The 22,251-nt window shown below is 36.4% G+C and overlaps 1 protein-coding gene across 14 annotated transcripts in view; it reads right to left on the bottom strand.

The window, feature by feature from the left end:
- The window catches only part of tjp1a (tight junction protein 1a), a 186,034-nt gene that overhangs the window by 39,741 nt on the left and 124,042 nt on the right, over window positions 1-22,251 (bottom strand). For all 14 annotated transcript variants that reach the window (XM_056461582.1, XM_056461575.1, XM_056461579.1 and 11 more), the window contains 8 exons: window positions 21,208-21,264; window positions 17,725-17,849; window positions 14,272-14,374; window positions 11,997-12,300; window positions 11,412-11,515; window positions 9,702-9,867; window positions 9,383-9,518; window positions 672-802 (listed from right to left, as the gene is read on the bottom strand). In XM_056461582.1, coding sequence (XP_056317557.1) covers window positions 672-802; window positions 9,383-9,518; window positions 9,702-9,867; window positions 11,412-11,515; window positions 11,997-12,300; window positions 14,272-14,374; window positions 17,725-17,849; window positions 21,208-21,264 — 1,126 coding nt within the window. The remainder of the gene's footprint in view (window positions 1-671; window positions 803-9,382; window positions 9,519-9,701; window positions 9,868-11,411; window positions 11,516-11,996; window positions 12,301-14,271; window positions 14,375-17,724; window positions 17,850-21,207; window positions 21,265-22,251) is intronic.

Genomic DNA, 22,251 nt, shown 5'->3' with positions numbered 1-22,251 from the left:
TCTGTCACAGTGCTAACACTAATCATGTTCACAATCTGTGATTAAATCAGAGGAAATAGATCTAATCACAAGTTTGTAATTACAGCACAAAAAATAAGCATCTTACTGTATTGTTAAAGCTATTATTTTATTAAAAGTTATGCAAAAATGTTGAAATATTTAATATATAAAATTGTGACAACATATATTGGAAAAAAACATGTAATGATATTTTGTCCATTGGAATTGACTGGAAGGCTGGATGGCTGTCATTTGCTGTTGCTGCAATCTTGTGAGATTTAAATTTTTTCCTACCCTTAAGCTAGTAAACTTGTAGTCAGAGAAGAGATATCATTGATGGGACGTTGGTGGAATTTTCAATCATTTATAAAGAGCATTACAATATTCTACTTATTAATAAAACTTGCCCGTTTAAATTTCCTCCCAATTTTCTATGAATTTTCTAATTAATAGTGGGTTAATATAACATTTAAACATAACACTGTATTGGCTGCATGATCATATTATGCCTTTAAAGTAAGATGACCTCACATGAAGTTGCAACATAAAAAAAAGAAAAATACAGTAAACAAGAAAACAGAGAGATGGGAATTTGCATCATCATTTAAGAGGTCCTTTGCACGCCACTGAAAGAGCAGAAGGAAAGACAGAAGACAGCTGAAAGTCCTGACCTGGCAGTGGAGGGATCTGTTTGTCCCCGGGCTGTTCGCTGGGCGGAGCCAGAAGAGCATCCTCAGCCATCTTAACTGGAGTGGATAGAGCCGCTGGTTTAGAGATGCGCTCCTCATCACGACTTCTGTGGCTGTAAACACATGCACAGACCAGAGTCAGAAATAAGTTTTGTAGTAGACAAACTTGAACATCTACTTTATATAATAAAAAAAAATATGTTATAATATTTTAGGTTGCATTTTACAAGGCAGATTTTATATTTGTGTGTATATTACTTGACCAAAGTCTAAATGTATTCATCTGGCTACATGCATGGACAACTCATAACAGAACAATATGACAATATACAGGTACTTTTAACTGAAAGTCTACAGTTGAAGTCAGAATTATCTGGTAATCTGTAAAAAAAAAACTTGAGAAATATTTGAAAAATAATAAATATTGGATAGAATGGCTCATGATTTCGCCCTCAACTGTATACTGGTAAACACCAAGATGCAAGAGAAAAAATTATTCAGGTTTCCAAAAACATGTCAGATATTATATCTGCATCCTAAAGGGACGAGTGTTATACAAATACTAAACTGATCATAAACAAAGCTTGACAACCAATAAAGATTTTCCCATAGACAGCACCAGATGCCAGTGCTTTAGGAGAGACTGTTCAATTTTTATCTTGCAAAAAATTGGGCCAGATGCTGTAGCTTCTCTTTCAGATATATATTTTAAGCACTGTGATGCATTCCGACTACTCTTCGCTGCACATTCTGATTTTTAGATTAGTGCAGACACAAAAAAGCTTGAGAAGCATTTGATGAATTCAGAATCTGGACTGCACTCTTGGATTCTGGGTCGATTTCACATAATTCACTGTAGTTGGTACAGCTGGACAGACAAGAAATTAAGCACTCCTGAAATATTAACTGTGTCTCTTTTAAACACAACTGCTGTGCCAGAAGCAAACTGCCAAGAAATGAAACGCTCACCACTCAGAACAAAAATGATGGAGATAGAGAAAACGTCCTTGTTGCCTGGTAATGTACTTTGTGTTAAACCCCTGATGCCTTGGACATGTTCAGAGACACACACGGGCTGACATAAATCACAGGCTCTGCTTTGCTCTATTGGTTTTCTCTGTGCTAACACATCCATCACACAAACGGGATGAATTCTCTTGCTCACCTCTCGTGCGAAGCGCTGCAAGCTCAATGAAAGGCTTGATATACATGTATGCGTTTCTGATTATTTCAGTTTAGAATCCTGAAAACCCACCTGCTTTTTAAAGTTTGCATAAACCTTTTCATATATTATTAAATACATTTATTTCATAACTAAGACCCTTCTTGTGAGTTTATTTGACAATTAAACTGCCTTAAAAAAACAATAAACTGACATTTCTATTAAAAGCTAAAAAATATGACACTTGCAAGTTGTTTACTCTTCCATATTCATGAATTGTTGCAGAAGAGGTTGCTATTTAAAAATACAATACAGCCTTTAGATTAAAAAAAGTGAGCAGCAAATATAGGCAGTGTACTGCAAAACATGTTGATTAATCTATTTCCACTAGCATACTAGCTCTGAAAAGATCGAAGACCTCATTTACTCCTTGTTTATGTTCCAAGTTAGTGAAATGATGGCATGTGGAGATACTAAATACAAGTATAACCCATCGGTCCTACTGCACCCAACCCGGTCTGAGCAGGGATCGAACCGGCGATTCATTGTATGGGAGTCGGCTGCTCTAACAAGGAGGATTAAGAATATTGGCCTCTAGCGTCTGTCGCTAGAGCACCTTTTGAGGTCAGAGGAGTGATGTTTACCTGCATAGCACTTCGCTAGCTGGCCTTTACAAGTGTAAGTGAGGTCTATATTGTTTTGAGTTTTACACCTTCAACCACCTCAAGGTGTAGTCGATAAAGCATATAATGTAGATGCTCATTTACAGTAGATGAAAGCATTCAAACAGACTTTTGACCAAACACATCATCTTTGTGGTAAGATATTCATTCCAAAACACAGATTTTAGTTGCCATAAACAAATTTTAGTTGCCATAAACATACTTTCATTTGCTCAAAAGTGCATAGTATAAGTTCATTCACTCAACAGTTATCACTGGTAGAAAGAGTACGGAAAAATTACTCAAGTAAAAGTACCATTAAAACATGCTGAGTCAATATTGGAGTTACCTTTGCACGCTAACTAGCTATGAGTGCCCCGCAAGTGGCGCTAAAAATCAAGATTGTGCAACACTGATAACAGTCATGCAATTTGTGCATGTATTTGAAAACGTAACATTCTGTACTGCATTTAGTAATTGTTTAAGGCCCTTTGGCAAATTAAGCCATCATACAGCAGGCATCCTTCATCTAATCAGTGACCTGCAGTCTCTTTGTTGTTGTGTGTAACAACTTAATGTCTTCTTGGACACTTTTAATGCTTCCACACTGTTCATGTTTGCCACATTTACAAACAAAAGTACTGAATAAAAGTACTGACACAGAAGTAAAAATGTACATTGGTTTTAACTACTTAAACTACTAAAGTACAATTCCTTAGGAAAACTACTCAATTACAGTAATTTGACTATTTGTATTTATCACTTCAAATCACTGACTATATGTAATGTATGTGTAAATGAAAATGAGGAATAGCATGGTGAAATAAGAGCTTTTGATAAGTCCAAACACAAGTGATCACTAGAAATTAAGTTGAGCAGATATTAATACTAACCACTTATAATGTTATTACCAGGTGTAAACAAGACCGTAGGTTAAATTGATTTGTTTTAATTAAATATATAGATATTATTAGTATGATTATTGGTTTACTTTAAATTACTTATTATAATTACACAACACACATTAATATTAATAAAATACTCAAAATATTCAAATGTATGGACAAATAAAAATTAATACATAAGTATCTAAACATTTAGTTTATACTTTTTGAAAAAAATTAAATAATAATAATAATAATAATAATAATAATAATATCCCAGACGGTTCATCACACAGCTTTAAATCACTTACCATTACATGTCTTATTATGCCTTAATTCGTTTATTATGCTTACATGAAGCACTCTGAATTACCATTGTGTATAAAATGTGCTATATAAACTTGCCTACCCGAAACGAATACAGAGTCAACACTGAATCAACAAACTGAAGTGCTCTTGAGAACCCATGTGTGGAGAGATTTAACAAGCTGACCGTTGAGAAGAGGAGGAGTGCATCTCAGTCACTGTGAGGAAAAACTCATCTGGTGATGCAAATTTCAGAGGGAATTGTGCAGTCTCTTATGTGCCAAGATTAATGAACACACATGCAGGAAAAATGAATTTAGACTCATTTCTGCATAACAGCCTTGACGCCCACTGGCAGTTTCCACAAACACACACTCACAAAGAGGGAGCTAGTTGCCTCTGCGCTACCAGCTCAACATGATGGACTGCATGCTGAAGACACAACAAGCACATATTAATGCACCACACACCAAGTGCATTTTAAAACCTAAACCGTCCAAATACAACACAAAACCCACACAATTACGAAAGTGCACAAGTAAACACATACACAAACAAACAACTGAACCTAACATGCACTAGGACTTCATCTACAAATACCATCCACTGTGTACAGAGCACAGCACTTACAGCGGGAGCTTTCTGGTGGGAAAAGAGCCCGTCAGCCTGTGTAGAGACAGAGCAGTTATTCAGTGGCGAGTGAGTGATGCATGGCTCTGAGATAATAACCTGGCCCACTGACAAACATCTTCATCATCCCCCAGAATGCCTCCAAACCTAGTGCTCCAAGCCCAGTAAATTACTTTTTAAACCGTCGGTTTTGTAGTGGTGCTGAAGGAGGAACTTTGAGCATTCCTACAGTGCCCAGTTCTTTTAATCATAAGCTCATACTCAAATGCTTCATATCTAATATTGTTTTTATATACATGTATATACACTCATGTTCAAATGTTTGGGGTTGGTAAGATTTTTGTTAATTAAATTTTTTTTATTATTATTATTATTAAAAAAAAATTTAATTACTTGGTCACAAAGGCTGCATTTATTTGATCAAAATCAGTAATACTGTGAACATTTATTAGAAATAAAATATCTTCTATTTATCTACTATATATTACATAAATATATTTAAACATATTATACATTTTCTGCAGCAAATACTACAGTCTTCAATTTCACATGATCCTTCAGATGGAATACATTTAATATGCTGGTGTGACCAAGAAACATTTGCACTTACAAAAAAAAGTTGTTCAGCTTAATGTTTATGTGAACTGTGACTTCTTTTTAGCATTCTCTGAACAACATTAATTTAATGTTTTTTTTTTGTGGAAATTATAAATTTGGTCAGGTTTGTTTCAATAAATAAATAAATGAGAGGTTGTATTTGCTTGGCATAAATTATTTTTAAGAGTTAACACTTAGGCCCAATCCCAATTCTATTTATACCCCTACCCCTTTCTCCCCTAGGTCCTTGAAACAGAGTGTGAAGGGGAAGGGCTTTAAATTTTACCCCTAAAAAAACGGGACAGCACTACAACACCTGCACACGTCATACACCACAGTTACCGACCGCTCCTGCATTTTATTCGGAAATTTATTCCCACAAGGCAAAAAATCAGGTCGGGTCCCGTGGCTCCCACGGTGCAGCAGCGGGAATGCAGACCTCTAGTTCGTATTTACCACGTCTCCCTTCTTGTTCGGTCAAAAACGGAAATACTGCCAAACTGCAGAGGTTGTGTTCTTTTTCAACACCAGGTCACTTGGTGCGCGACTCGCCATCTTACCTTACCTCTCTCTCTCTCTCTCTCTCTCTCTCTCTCTCTCTCTCCTTCACACTGTCCTGTGATGACAATCACGCATACACATTTTTAGGCAATAAATAAATAGTATTTAATATTTAATACTTGTCTCCTATTTAAGTGCATTGTTTTTTATGACGGTATAACGGTATTGAAACTGACACGGTTGCTATTTTTAGATCCCGCGGTATACCATATTACCGCCCAAGCCTAATGGTGACTGCTCTTGTTATTCAAGTTGTGTTATTTTTTTGGTATTTATCTTCAGGAAATCACTGAAGGCAACGATATCATGTTATCATAACCATATAATGTGGCAATAAGATCGTAACTGTACTGTGCATTTGACACTATGGCCATATTCATCGAAACACATGAAAACAACATTAACATTATAGCAGACACTGTAAAAAGCTCATTCCCAGCCACTAGACTTTTGTTACAGGGTATTCCAGTGTCATCGAGTGACAAAGTATGTTGTGGGACTGCTATACAGGAGTTATTATTAGGGATTATAGATAGAAAATTTTGTGGTTTTTATTTCAGCATTTTGTTTTAAAAAGCATGACGGTAATACACCAACGCGGTCATGAATGTATTAAAAACACATGCTTGTTAGTTGTAAAAATTCGTAATAATGACAAAAGAATACTAATTTGTGGATCTCCTTCTGTGTGCAACCGTGCTGCCATTGTAGATGGTGTATTCTGGAAAATTTTTGTACCCCTTGGTTTAGAGTGTGCTGTAAGTGTCCAGATCAGGTAAGTCTCGAGAGCTTCCCCTGGTAAAAGGAGGAGATGAGGTGGAAGGGGGAATTCTTCCAAAACGAAGATAAGGCAGCAGGGAGAAATCGGTTTCTTTATTGTAGGCTTGGATCAATCTGATTGGATTATCGTTGATTACGGATGAGAGACCACACACACACACACACACACACACACACACACACACACACACACACACACACACACACACACACACACACACACACACACACACACACACACACACACTACGGACAAATTCATTCAATTCACCTGTAGCACATGTCTTTGGACTCCCTGAGGAAACCCATGCCAACACAGGGAGGACATGCAAACTCCACACAGAAATGCCAACTGGCCCAGCTGATGCTTGAATGCTTGCTGTGAGGTGACAGTGCTAACCACTGAGTCACCGTGTTAGCCCCTTTAAGAAAATGAGTTTATAACATTTCACTTAAATATGTGCCAAGCCAAAAAGCCTTTAATCAAGTTTTTCTACCAACTGAGTTTTGCTTGGAAAAGTATGTTATAAAATGATATACATCAAATTTAATTGGCATAAATCCTACTGCTCTAAGAATTTATGTATAATTTAATGCAGATTAGGAACTCAATTAGAGTAACTTGCAACCATTTTGTGTGAAAAAAGGCAGAATAAGTTCACACACACACTCACCTACACATACACACACACACACACACACATTCACTCAAAATTGCTACAGCTGTGGCAATACTAGGACTTAAAAAGCATCAGTGTCTTGTAGAGGTGAGAGAGCTGATAATGAGGTGTCATCAGAGTTCAGATATTAAGTGTGAAGCTGCTCTAGACAGACAGGTGGAGGATGTTTGGGGACATGAGGTGTGAAATTTCATTTAAATACAGCCCGCAGCAGTTCAGAGATGTGGGATGGAGAGAGCAGCTGCTTTAATGGTAAGAAGGATGGCATGTCCCCTGGGTAAAAACAACCTGGCACCTTGTGGCATTGTCATCCATTTTAACCTTGTCTTTTTACACACAGTACAAACCTATTGGAAGCACAGCTTTCTTTCTGACATCCATCTGTTTTACATTCTTCTCTTGTCCTCCCTAATGATTTCCCTGGCTCTCATCCAACACTTTCAAAACATAATCACAGTGTCCCACCAAATACTGAAGTGTTTAGGGGATAGAGTGTATAATTCAGATAATATTTAAAATTAATAAAATTACTGTAACTCATAACTCATCCTGTTTTAATGCTAGTGACTAATATGTAGGCCCAGATGGAATCTGCGGATATTTTTTGCTATTTCTGTGCAGAATTTTGTTAAAAATCTGCAGATTTATGCTGAATGATTTTGGGAGTATCATAACTAAAACCTTAATATATGAACTAAAAAGTAATACTATTTTAACTTGTATTTAATGCTTAAAATGCAAATCCAATTAGATCCACTTTATTTGGTAAACAAATCATGTCTTCTATATAATATATCTACTAAAAGACAGAAAATATTACTTTACAAACTGTATTGTAAATAAATTCTATGAACGTTTTCATATTAGTCAATAATATTACTGAAATTAATTTAAAAACTGAATAAATATACACAAATAAATAAACAGAATCAATGATTAGCTAAATATCTGTGCAAATTTGCGCACACAGATTCCATGTGGGCCTACTAATATGTAAAGAATGTGTGCGCTAACATACTCTGTAAAAAAAAAATTTATGACAACAAGTCATACACAGCTTTCTGGTGATATATGTCTTGAATATTATATTCAGGTATAAATCTCAGTCAAAATTTTTTTTTATTAATTAATAAAATAAATCACACTTGCGATAAAATGTTTTTGTTTCAGTCAAATGCTTGTTACTGCATATTACCACTATCTACCATTATATGGTGTAAGAGATGAGCTTTGTATGTGTCGACTATAGAAAACACATGGCATTTACTGGTCTGCAGCAGCAGAAAACAAATAACCAAACATACAGATATTGTACTTCAAATATTGTGCTGCACAATACTGGAAAAATATGCAATATTATTGCGAAAATATTTCTTGTGATATAGCATTTCCCTAAAAAAATGCTATTTTTATTAGCTGTTTTTAAATCATTTCTTTATTTAATTATATTAAAATAAACATTTAAAAATATTTTTCAGATCTAATAAATTCTAATTCATACTAAAAACTGTTTAATTGTGCAAACATTTAGTTTTTAAAACACTATGAATGAGTGAAAACCTCAGCAGACATTCTGACTCTGACTGGCTATTGACATTATTGGCATTTATTTTCAGTTCTGGATTCGCCTTTGGGCCACTCTAACCAATAGTAGAACAGCAACTACTAAGAAAGTGAGGATAAAGACAGCAAGGCCCTATTAGATCATTAAAATTTAGATTGCATCAATTTAGATAACCAATACATGGAATAATTGTAATTCATCACATAAATGTGATAAGTATTGTATATTGCATATACTATTATCGCAATAACAATAATTTTGCGATATATCATGAATCCCTACTTTATGGTGTCTCTTTTACAAACAAACAAAAACAACACTGAAAGAAACCGTCTGACCTCTTACCGTCAACACTTCGCAGTGAACACAACCACTTTTAATAGGCTAGCCAAGATATCTACATTAGCTGAGCTCTACTGTAGTGTCAAACCGAGTTAGGGTCAGCACTTACACTCTCCTCTGACTGCACAAAAAAACTAAAAATTAGAAGAAAAGCAACTGTATGTCTGTAAGTGTCCAGATCAGCTCTTCTCTATCTGCTTCACTGATAATAATGATTCATATGATTATTAATGACATCTGACACTAGCTCAGAGATTAGCGAGAAGGAAACCCTGAAACCTCTCAGCACCAGCAATCATCCTGACGCTTTTCTGTCATTAAACAGATCGGTAAAGCCTCCCTACAGATCTAGCTGACATCTGAACCTGCTACTAGCTAAGATGTGATCTGCATACATATAACAGAGGACCCTATAGAACCATGCATTTAGAAGCCAGGATAAAAACAGCGTCAACATAGATGCTCTAATAGAAAAATTTTAGGGCTTTGCGTTTGGTTAAAGTCTGCATTTGCGATGTCTCTTACCTGCCATTGCTCATCTGTTGTGGAGAGTGACCAGAGATGTCGGAGGGCTCAGAGCGTTTGTCAGGGGAACGGGATCGGCTGCGACGGGTGCGCTCATGGGAATGATCTGATGCCAGTGAATGGATTTCTGAAATGTCTGTTGAAAGAAATCACAATTTTTCACTTACGCCAACTTGGATTTCTGTTAGAAAAATAGGACGAAAAAATCATAGCAAAAAAAGACAAAAAAAAACAAAAAAAAAAAACGATGTTGTCACCAAAATGCCAAACAAAAACCTTTAATCTATAAAGTGCTAATGTTAAACTAGGATCTTCTCACCATCTCTGTCTGAATTGGCCGAGGGAATGCTATCATCCATATCTGGAATGTTAAGGAGTGTGGCTCTCTCATCTCTCTGCACCACCATTTTTAACTTGCCTTTCGATCGCTCTATAAGCTTCTTTGCATCTATCAAGGACAGATTCTCAGTCACTGTTCCATTGATCTGTATGAAGAGAAAAGAGGGGCGAGACAGAATGCCATTTAAAAAATACTTCATGGATGCGCAGGCCTGTTATTTTATACCTGCTCGTTAAGTATGATCTCATGCGGTCCGAAAAGCAAATAAAAGCAAACAAAAGATGACAAACTAAACAAAATGTGCTTAGATACAGTCCCGGTGTACAGAAATACTACTGAAAATTCATGATTTTTCACTTTAACACTGAAATCAGATGATTTATCTTAAAGTACTGATTTCTGGGACACCACAAGTTTTTAAAAGATCAGCTTAAATGTGTGACATGAATTAACAGTGGGCATGCATGGTTAAATTTACAGTGTTCTCAGTTCAAACAAGTAGATGACCCAGAAACAACATTTCTTGGGTCAAAAATAATTTAGTGCAGGTTTAAAACAATTCAAACAACTGAGGTTTATTTTAATAAAAAGATTTTTAAATGTTTTTAAAAGAAGCTTCTTCTCACTAAAATAAGAGTACAGTAAAAACAGTAGTTTTGAGATATATATATATATATATATATATATATTTATAACAACTTTTTTTATATAAATACATTTTTTAAAAGTTAGTTATTCATGCAATGACAAAGTCAACAGTGAACAGCAGTAAACAGAAAACAGTGAACAGCATTTATTTAGAATACAAAACAATAGATGTCTTTACAGCCAGCTTTTAATCAGCTTAATAAATTCTTGATTGTATTTATATGTATTTATTTCAAGAAATAAATTAAATAAAGACTTCAAACTTTAAAATGAAAACAGTAAAAACCTTTTTTTTTTTTTTTTTAAATGTGCCTGATTTTACATGTATAGAGCCTTGCAACTAAACAGCGCTGCAGGCAGTGTCCTTTGCCCTAAAGTTTCACTCCAGTGCTCTCTGGGATATACTCTGTTCCACTCAGTAAGCACTAGGCTCATTTAGCTGATGATGGCTCATAAACCCACAAGGAAACATCAAGTAATTTCCTCCCATTAAACTACTAATAACCTGGTAAGTGTTGGAGCTTTTCATCAGGCACTACAAGTGTCAGCCTATTGATTCGTTAATATTCTTTGAAGCAGAAATTAAATTATAATTATCCATTAGGAATGAGGGTAACATACATTTAAAATTAATTAATTTTGAGCATGATTAAAGTTAATGTACATAAAGGTGAAATGAAACCTTTATAAAAATCTTCAAAAGATGCGACTAAAACATCCTTGCTCGAATACCACAGTTATCTGTCATCATCTCTGCAAACAGACAAATAATCAATGGTCAACAAGCCACTGTCAGATTTGTCATTTAGCCTATGAAAAAAAGAGGCCTGTCGACCACTCTGCATGCTCACAGCATGCAAGGAAAGCTAAAATGTTTGGAGTTTTAGCATACTGTATGTCAATAACATTTACACAGTCAAACATAGGAATAGAAAAAAAAAAAAACAAGAGCTCACAAAACAATCTGTAATGCTTTTCCAAGCATGTCTCGCTCCACATCTATACAGTAATCAGTTTTCACCCAGACATCGCTCATCATACCTTCAGGACAACATCTCCCTCTTGTATGTTGCCGTCACGAGCTGCCAGACTCTCAGGAGAAATGTCCTTTACAAAGATGTGGCTGGCCAGACGCAGACCATATTCTGCACACAACAAAAATACCACACACACAAATGAGCAATAACAGGCACTATCCATGTCAGTTCATGACTGACTGAAAAATTGGAATACTGAGTAACTGACTTAAGCACTGTTATTGTTGAAAGTGCCCTGTGGGTATTTGTGCCAGTAGACTAATCACCAAGCTATTAGCTAATGTACTGAATTACACCTGCACTCAAAACATGACATTTGCTGTTTGTTCAAACTACTTAATTAAATTGAACTGAAACAACACAAGTTTTGAGGTTTTTACTTAATTGTTAAATGTTCAAAAAATGTTAATTGTTAAATCTACTTCAATTAGTAAATAGAAGTCCCTTCATGTTGTCCCAACACAAATCGATTATGTGGAACTCAACATTTTTACAGTGTGTTTATGCATGCTAATATTTGTTTCTTCAAAGTCTTCTGGAAAAGCCATCAATTAAAGCTAATAGGAAATTTATCTTTAGCTCCGCCCACCTTCATTTTTGCGGGACTTGACGAGTGTGACTTTGGAAGGTCGCTGTGGGTTGTTGGACGCAACTGATCGTCTGTCTGAGCGTGGAGAAACACTCCTCTCTCTGGAATTACTGTGGTCCCGCCGGCCGGTGCTGCCACTGCGCTCATTTCTCCTTGCTGTGCCTCCGCTCGCCCCCCCTGCACGAGGAGCTGGACCCTCGTAATCATCCTCCTCTGTGTCATCTTCCTCTTCACGCTCTGACATCGTTTCTCTTTCTCCTCCTCTACTTACAGGAATCTGCACCTTCCGCTTCCTGCGGATAGTCTGAAAGGAGAATCAAACATTAATAAGATTCAGTGAAACGTTTTTAACATTAGCAAGAGCAATAGCTAGTCATCAGTAGGGCCAGACAGAATCTGTGGACATTTTTAATTTCTGCACAGAATTTTGTAAAAAAAATAAATTATTAAAAAAAAATAAAAAAATTAAAATCTAAGGATTTATGTAGAATGCTTTTGAGACTATTGTAACTAAAAAATTAATATATGAAATAAAAAATAATACGTTTTTAACTTTTATTTATTGTTTACAAAGCAAATGCAATTAGATACACTTAGTTGGTAAATAAAGCAAGTCACTCATATATCTACTAAATAATAGAAAATATTACTTTACAAACTGTAATGTAAATAAATCATATGAACATTTTCATATTATTCAACATTTAATCTGAGTCCGGTTTCTCTCAAGGTTTTTTTTTCTTCACTTTCGCCAATTAGTGAAGTTTTTCCTCGCCGCTGTCGCCACTGGCTTGCATGGTTCGGGATCTGTAGAGCTGCGAATCGTTGGATTTGCTCTTCAGTGTTTGGACTCTCAGTAGTGATTATTAAACCACACTGAATTGAACTAAACTGAACTGAACTTAAACACTGAAAACTGAACTACACTGTTCCAATTTACTATGACCTTTAATGTGAAGCTGCTTTGATACAATCTACATTGTAAAAGCGATTTACAAATAAAGGTGAATTGAATTGATTCAACAATGTTACTGAAATTAATTTAAAAGCTAAATAAATATAAATTTGCACACATTTACACAAGTACATTAATAGACTCAATGATGGGCTGGAAATCCGCAAATTTCTGAACGCGCAAACTTCATGTGGGCCTAGTCATCAGTAATATATCGTTATTACACAGCCATATGAAAAATGTGATTCTCACTGATCAATCTCAGCATTTTTGTGGTCAAAAACACTTACTACATGAAGCCCTAAATTTAAGATTGTTGTGCAAATATTTCTGGAATATATAAATATAATTACTCTTTTACATTCATTTAAACATAAAAAACACACTATGTACTTTCATTTACAATGTTAGTCTATCAATGATGTCAATATCATTAGATGTGAATGCATTTATAAATATCCATACTAGGCATCATATTTTTGTGGCACAATAACTGCAGAAATTTTTTCATGGTATTTTACTGAATTACAAAATAAATGCTGAAAAGATGGACCCAAAATTACCCAAGTCAAATATATTTCTGTATAGACCATTTTGAGGGATGTAAATAAAAACAATGGTCCCAACGCATTTCCTGTTTTACATATTTAATTTTTGTAGCTTCTGAGAATCCAAAAATGTCCACATATTGATAAATAATGTTAAGATAGCTGTTTTAACATTAAGTTATCATTGAATCACCTCTTTATTAGTTTGATAGCAAGCAGGAAATGTTCATGGGCCAGTGACATCACCACATTGAAATGGTCTATAGCAAGATTCATATACATGCAGTGTTGTGCATTTCCTTCACTAGATTTAAAAACAACATACATTTCAAAGACAGAATAATTTACTGTATTCTGCATTGCCTATTATAATAATACTGTGTACAGTAATCATTGCATATCATTGAATACCAGCAAATGTCTAAGCCATACCATATGTGTCACAGAAACCTCTCTTTATTTATTATTTAGCCCTAAAGGTTACACATCCCCACAGAGGACAAAGAAATAAAATATAAAGTGTCTAGACAATGACTAACAACTCCTAGATGCACATGAAGACAAATCCTCAGAGCACTGCTGTTAGACTCCCAGCATTCCTCACTGCTTAAAGTTAAGCTCAAGTCATGACTGATCACCTACACATCCTGCCTCCATCTTTTTATTCCATCCTCCATCACAGCCCACCGCCTTCATCTGAAGTCCAGATAAGACTCAAGGTTGTGCTAGACTGATGCAATGTACGAGGGATGATGTGATGCTGTTAACTTACAATTTTGGCATTCTTTCCACTTTTCCTCAGCTGCTGAACAGCGTAGGCATGCTCCACGTTGTCCATAGAGACGCCATTCACCATCACCACTCTATCGTTCTCTCTGCAGACAAAAAATATATACATTTGTGAAGAAAAGAAAATCTAAATCTCAAATATATACTCAATGTAAAATATAAACATGATACAATATATTAGAGCATAATATTATAAGATCATATTTAAACAATAGTTATTTCTGCTTCTCGACCCTAAAATCAGAAATATTACAGTGCTATATTATATTATATTATATTATATTATATTATATTATATTATATTATATTATATAAAAAAATACATACATTAAAAATAACATTTCCTATTACACACACATAGCACTCTCATGGGCCACTTTTTTAGGTACACAAGTTAAACTGCTTGTTAACTCAATTACTTAATTTGCCAATCACATGGGAGAAACTTAATGTATTTAACCTGTTCATAACAATCTGATAAAGTTCAACTAAAGCATCAGAATGAAGAAGAAAGGTAATTTATGAGACTCTGAACATGGTGGGAGAGTTGGTCTCAGATAGGCTGTTCTAAATACAATATAACTGAGGTAAAAGAGAATCTCTAAACGCACACCATTAAAGCAGATGAGCTACAGCAGCAGAAAACCACACCATGTCAACTTACAACAGAAAATAGTAGCTTCAACCCAAACAGGCTCAACAAAATAGGATGATAGAAAATTAGAAATGGCTGCTTGGTCTTGGCATGTACTATGGCATTAGGATGTCTGGTTCAGAATTTTGAGTAACAGCATGAAAGTATGATCGATCCTACAATGTATCAAAGGTTTAGGCTGGTGGTAGTGATGCAATGGTGTGATGTGCACACTTTGGGCATATTAGTACCAACAGAGCATCATTTAAAGACCACAGCCTGCTTGTCACTAGCCATGTCAATTGCTTCATGACCACAGTGTATTTATCTTCACAAGGCTCCTTCCAGCAAGATTACCTACCATTTCTCAAAGCTCAAATCACCTTATAAACCATTTTCTGACATGGAGTTCATTATACTTAAATGGCCTCCACACTCACCAGTCCAATAGTCCAATCTCAAGCTCACCAGTCCAATCTCATCCAATAGAGCACTTTCTGGATGTGGCGGAATGAGAGATTTATATGGTGGACGAGCAGCTGACAAATCTGCAGAAACCGTGTGATGCTCAGATAAAGGTTTCTAGCACTTTGTTGAAATATGTGCCACCAAGAATTAAGCCAGTTCATAAAGGGGAATCACTTTTAAAAGGCGTTTAAACACAGTTGTGTGGCAACAGTGTGTGAATATAGCCAGTTTCTAATTTCAAAAATTAATTAATAATATTTTTTATAAACACACTTGATAAAAATAGCCTGCAGAAACACTTTGATTGACATTCTCCCTTTGTACATATCATGGTTTCCACTTTATTCATTCTTCCATTGCGGGGCACCACACCAAAATTCATCCCGCCACGACTACATTACACCTTCTCATTCAAAACCGTCAGTCGTTGTTTTGTTTTGTTTTATTAGCGGGTAATAATCGCACCAAAACGTATTAAAAGGTAAGTGAATTATAACAGCGCAAACTTTTCTGTAACCGTAGTAGTGCTGTGCGTTATTTGTTTAACCCTTTAAGGTGACATGCTGACTGACTGACTGACTGACTGACAGGTGTATGATGCATGAGGCCAGCAAACACGATGAAGCTTTCAGTTAAGATGAACACAGTTTCCATAATTATACTTTATAGACAAAGATCTATGGCTCTGCATACAATGACTTTATCTTGCTGGAGTATAAAGCCGTTTTACATTACTTCAGGAGGCATTACAGCTGCTCTGTAGGTCTAGTGGAGACATTCATAAATCTTCCTAGCAAATCAAATAATTACTGGAGACATACTCGTTACATAAACCCACTAAATTGCACTTCAGCAGAGTTTATTTGAGAGTGCACAAGAGCATCTGCGCTTAAGCAGTGTATATTTGAGGCATGCAAGAAGTTTTGTGCATGAACAACGGAAATCGGAGTGCAAGCAGAAAGATTTGCATGCTCGTATAACAAAAATGCTAGCTCCACTTGTAATACTGCGCTCACGACATTCATCATTGAAACAACACCATAGGTAGTTGGTAGATCTGTGTAAAGACCTGCCGCCACAGCTGGAAAAAATCCTAGAGGAATAACTGCATATCATCAGAGAGAGACATTCCTGCCCATTAGTGATGATCTCTCCCTCATTAGCATAAACAGCCCTCAGTGCGAAGCAGCCGTGGACCATTAGAGATTTCAAATTGTTCCCGCTGAAGATGCTGAGGCATTATAAATGTGGAGTTTTAAGATCCACAAATGAACATCAGACAGGGCTCAACAATAAGGACTGCTTGGTGGTCCCGGGCCAATGTACGAGATGCTCGAGACATTAAACATGATCGTTACTGGCCCGATTGGACCAGGGCTGCCTTGTCACTAAAGTTTAATTTGCCTGTGACTTTTTGTTATCAGCGTCCAAAAACACTCTTAGAATCAAGAAACAGTTTGTGCTTTTAAGGCTTTAAATGCTACCTTCTCTGTGATGTCGTAAACACCATATTGCTTTTCAGTTCCTCTTATGTGATTGGATGTTGTGAGCCTGTATTTTTTTGCCATAACCTGGTAACAACTAGTACAGCGAACAGGCGATAACATAAAGTTATGAGGCTAAAGGAAAACGTCTGTTTCTAATGTCATGGAAGCAGACATTTACCTGGGTACAACACGAACAAAAAAAAAAATGAAGTGATGTTTTGCACAGTTAGATCAAAATATGTGGCCCTGCCGGAGTCTCCATCTTTTGAGTCACTTCTTTTGATGTCAGTTTATCATAGAGATAACATTAGTCCTGTTATAAATCTGCCACTAAGCTGACGCACTATGCTCCGCCCTCTTTTAAAAGTAGATCAATCTCATTTTAATTTAAAGCAACAGTCACCAAAAAGACACAATTTGGATCAAAGCCTAAAAGGGGCAGTTTTTAAAGGTTCTAAAACATTATTTGTGGTGTGTTTTGAGCTGAAACTTCACATACACACTCTAGGCACATCCGAGACTTATTTTACGTCTTGTAAAAAGGGAAATAATAGGTCCCCTTTAAGGCAAAACCGAGTTCAACCTAGTATGAGCAAGGTGTACCCAATAAAGTGTCCGGAAAAGCATATTATATGCTTGCTCAAACATATATGAAAAAATAAGATAATTTTTTTTATATAGAATATAAAATAAACTTTAAATATGGATTAGATAGTGGTGCATAAGTAAAATAAATAAATACAAATTACAAAATACAAATGTATAATTTCATTCATATAACTCTCTGATTTTTTAACCGTTTATGTAATCTATTTTAAATATCTGGTTTAGATATTAAATATCTTACTGTAGAAGTCCCTCTGCTGGTCCCCCTTTGAGTACATCTGAGATCACTATGGAGGTCTCTCCGCTCTGAAAATGAGGGTTGTCACGGCCCCCTGAGATGGCGATTCCAAACCCAAAACCCGGTGCCTGCAACACACACAAACATAGAAACAAAATAAAGGGTGAGCTCTGGGAACTCACAACATACATTACATGGGAGAGAATGGGGAACAAAATATGTAGGTTACTCTGCATGTGTAAGTGTGCGTATTTGTGTGTGTGTAATGCCTGGCAGCTTTTCAATCCCCCAGGTGTCTGAAGTTCAGGGCTTTTTGCACTGAAGCAATCACAAAGAAAGACAGAAGAGAGTGAAGAAGAATGACAGACAGATTCCAGACAGATGGCCGGAGGGTAGAGCTGTGTTCAGAGACTTTCCTGATGACACGGAGCGTCCTGACACACACACACACAGGCCTGTTCTACCTCTCTTTGCCATCCAAACCATCTGGACTGTGAGTGTCCAGCTCTTCCTCTGAACACAAACAGCTATAAATCATATCACGAGTCTGAGCAGGTGAGGGGGAAAGAACTCAGTCTTGTTTATTTAGTGGTTGGTAACAGACCAGTAATACTGGCCATGTAATTCTGCTATCCAGGAGCCGACTGACACAGCTGAAGAGATTGCACCTATAATAAAGTCTCTGGTAAAAGGCTTAATGCCCGCTCACCTTTTAGCTTGTTTAGGCTGTCAGTACATGAAAAAAAAAAAAAAAAAAAAAAAACAGGACACAGAGGGACTGCCTGAGCTCAAGTTTAATACAGACATCATGTTATGAAACTGATCCAAGAATTGGACTCTTACAGAAGGAGGGGCTTAAAAAAATACTGTGCCTAAATGACGGTTGCGTAATCTCTCAGTCTTTCTCGGACTTTGGTTTAGATGCATTTTGAGCCTAGGAACATGCAGGAAGAGGAAAAGGAACAGGAAGTGGAGCAAAGCAGGCATTTTGTCCCCTCACACGCTGCTTCCTGCCATCTGGGGGATCGACTATTGTGTACTCAATGACCACACATCCTGTAGCTAGCCATCCCAAAAGAGAAGAGAGAGGAAAGAGAGATGAAAAAAAAAAAAAAAAAAAAAAAGAATGCATCAATAAAAAAAAATTGTTCAAAACCAATAAGCAAATAACTATTTTCATGTTATGGCTGGTAACTGATTAATGGCCTAAATTAACATTAAGTACTACCCACTGCTCCAAGTGTGTGTTCACTGCTGTGTGTGTACACCTGGAAGGGTTAAATGCACAAATTCCAAGCATGGGTCACCATATTAGGCCAAAAAAAATAATTAATTAATTAAAAAAGAAAATCACAACATTACTTTGTTTTAAAAATTATAAACATGTATTATGCTGTTTTAAATAGACATAAAGCAATAACTACTAAGAAAATCTGAATGTTTACTGCCAGTGATTCATAATAATAAAATCCCACATGTTTTGTGCATTGTTAGCTTATGCATTAAGTAATGCTAATTAACAGATTCTACTGTAAAGTATAATGAAAAAAAATTGCTAATGGTACGGTACATCAGTGTTTCCCAACCCTGTTCCTGAAGGCACACCAACAGTCCACAATTTTCAACCTAATCAATCACACCTGAATCATCTTATCATAACATCAGAAGAGACTCCAAAACCTGAAGTTAATGGGTCAGATAACGGAGACATCCAAAATATGTACTGTTGGTGTGCCTCCAGGAACAGGGTTGGGAAACACTGCTGTAGATAACCCTTGATCACTTTCTTTAGGCCGAGTCCCTGCTTTATCAGGGGTCGCCACAGCGGAATAAACCACCAATTACTCTGGCATATGTTTTACACAACAGATGCCCTTCCTGCTGCAACCTAGTCCTGATTGCCGGGAAACACACATACACACACACACACACACACACACACTCTCTCTCTCTCTCTCTCCCATTCACACACTGTGGCCAATTTCATTAATTTCCTTCGGCTTAGACCCTTATTTATCAGGGGTTGCCACAGTGGAATGAATCGCCAACTATTCCAGCATTGGTTTTACGCAGTAGATGCCTTTCCAGCCGCAACCCAGTACAAGCAAGCACCAATACACTTTCGCATTTACACATACACTCATACACTATGGCCAATTTAGTTCATCCAATTCATGTCTTTGGACTGTGGGGGAAAACCAGAGCACTAGGAGGAAACAAACATGGGAGAACATGCAAAGTCCACACAGAAAAGCCTCCTGGTCATACATACATGCATACACACATAGACTTTTTAAGATTTGCTAACCAAATTAGATGAAACAGCACCTATGATGAAAATCAACTTTTGTAAACTGTTAGGACAGAACTGTGGGTAGGTAGAGTGTGTCCACAGTCATTAAGACAATAAGTCTCTTTTTTAAATGTCCTGACATTAAAATAGGATCCAAATCCCTCCTATTTTGAGGCCCACCGCAATGTGGTGTAGGAGTGCAGTTTACCCGCCCACCGAATTGATTGACAGACGCGTATTAACATGTCTCCATAGTCATGCATATAATCATATCCACAAGACAGGATATGCGCAAAGCAACCGAGATTAAAAGATCTCATCTCTCTGTGATCATCTGCACCACAAGAATAAGTATTACAAGTTTAAAACATTTTTAAACAGTGCATGTTTGTAATAAATACAGTAAAATGGCTACGAAATTTATCAACACAGCCACATAGTGTCAGTACAATTATAAACAAAGACGCTTCAATTCTGATTTGTAGATCACAAATCAGGTTTATTTTGTACATTAAGATAACAGATGTCCACACAGCAGTGTATATTAACATGTATCCTGTCACAGTTGCCGTGCAAAAACGTGTGTGTTTGAAAGCGTGCTTCATAACGACACTGTGTGTGACTCATCGTTGCAGAAAGGCTTGAATTAACTCCACAACAAATATATATTAAATAACAGTTGGGAAAGTTCTTACTATAGTAAGGGAGATCTGCTTCATTCCTGTCTGTCACTGTGCTGTTTATCTATATAAAGGCAGCACGCACGTGGGAATGGTGGGCGGAGAGAACCAACTCATTTGCATTAAAGGCACAGGTAACAAAAACAGTTGGAATGTCCAAACTGCTTAAATGTCCCAGATTTAAAAAGGTATGATGGGTATTTTGAGCTGAAACTTTACAGACACATTCTGAAGACACAAAAGATTTCAAATTTTGAAAACGATGTAAAATATGTGGCCTTTAAATATAACTAAAATTCATTTTATTTCATAATGAAGAAGAAAATAAATATGTAAAATATAATAAACACAATTCAATAAATAATTACTAATACTGGCACACAATTGACTAAAGGAACCAAGAAAAGAAAAAGAAAATTAACCCTCATCAGATTAAGAAGAGTGAAATGCTAAAGAGAAGATTAAAGGAGCAACAATTGAGAACAGGAAAAAGAGGCAATGTTCAACACTCACCCTGTGAAGAGTCACCGTGTGCTGTTCCCATATGACAGTTTCCTCCATTGTTGTACTCTAAAAGAGAGAGAGACAGAGAAAAAGCGGTCTGTTAGGACAAAAGTCAGAGCACAGAGAATGAGTTTGTATCAGCAGGTATTTCTCCTCTTTGTTTATGGTGTGAGGTGATTTTACTCTGACCTCCACGCGCTGCAGGACTTAAGCATATTTACCAAACCCGCTCTCTATGCTTGAAGTAAATCTGAATGTGTGTGTGCTGGTCTGATGCTGGCTGCTAGAGGGCTAAACAGTGCTGCAAAGCTGACTATGGCCATGAGCACCAAAGACACACATACATACACACAACTGAATCAACATTGCAAAGAATGGAACGGCTATGAGCAGGATCTGCTATCCTCATTTTAACGCAACATAAATAAAGCCTGCAAACAGTACAGACAGTTATCGTCACTAAAAATCCTTATGATTTTACAAAATAAAACAAAACAAAAAGCATATGATTAACACAAGACAGAAGAACTGAAACACTGAATTTTTCCTGACTAACCAAATGACGTTTGAACGCATGGACACTTTTCTGCTTTTTTAAATGCACACATCATATACAGACACATGAACAACACGTGGTAGTAGAAGTCAGTAGAGACGACGAGAGAGAGTGTGAGGGAGTGATAGAGACAAGGAGAGAGGAAGAAAGAGGGTATTTATAGCTGTAACCCTGAGCTGAGGTGAATGGTTGGTGCTTCGGCTCCTTCAACCCTGTACTGTAGATGCCAGGCTAGATTAATTATTACAGTATGTCTTAGAGCGCAGAAACAGACTCAAGCTCCTACCATGAACACATTGTGTGTCTCATTAAAGATAATGCTGTAATTTTAGAACTGTAAATCTCAAACTAATAAAAAAGCAGCAAGGTCTGATCACTAGCCAAATGGCTGATATTTTGCCTCATTATCATATTACACTGGCTGCAAATTATATTATTAGCAATTTAAAAACAAACCAGATGAAATAAAAGTAAGAAAAAAAAAACAATAAAAGTAA

The sequence above is a fragment of the Danio aesculapii genome, chromosome 7 (genome assembly GCF_903798145.1).
Source record: "Danio aesculapii chromosome 7, fDanAes4.1, whole genome shotgun sequence".
Taxonomy (NCBI): Eukaryota; Metazoa; Chordata; class Actinopteri; order Cypriniformes; family Danionidae; genus Danio; species Danio aesculapii.
This window is presented reverse-complemented; position numbering and strand designations above follow the sequence as displayed.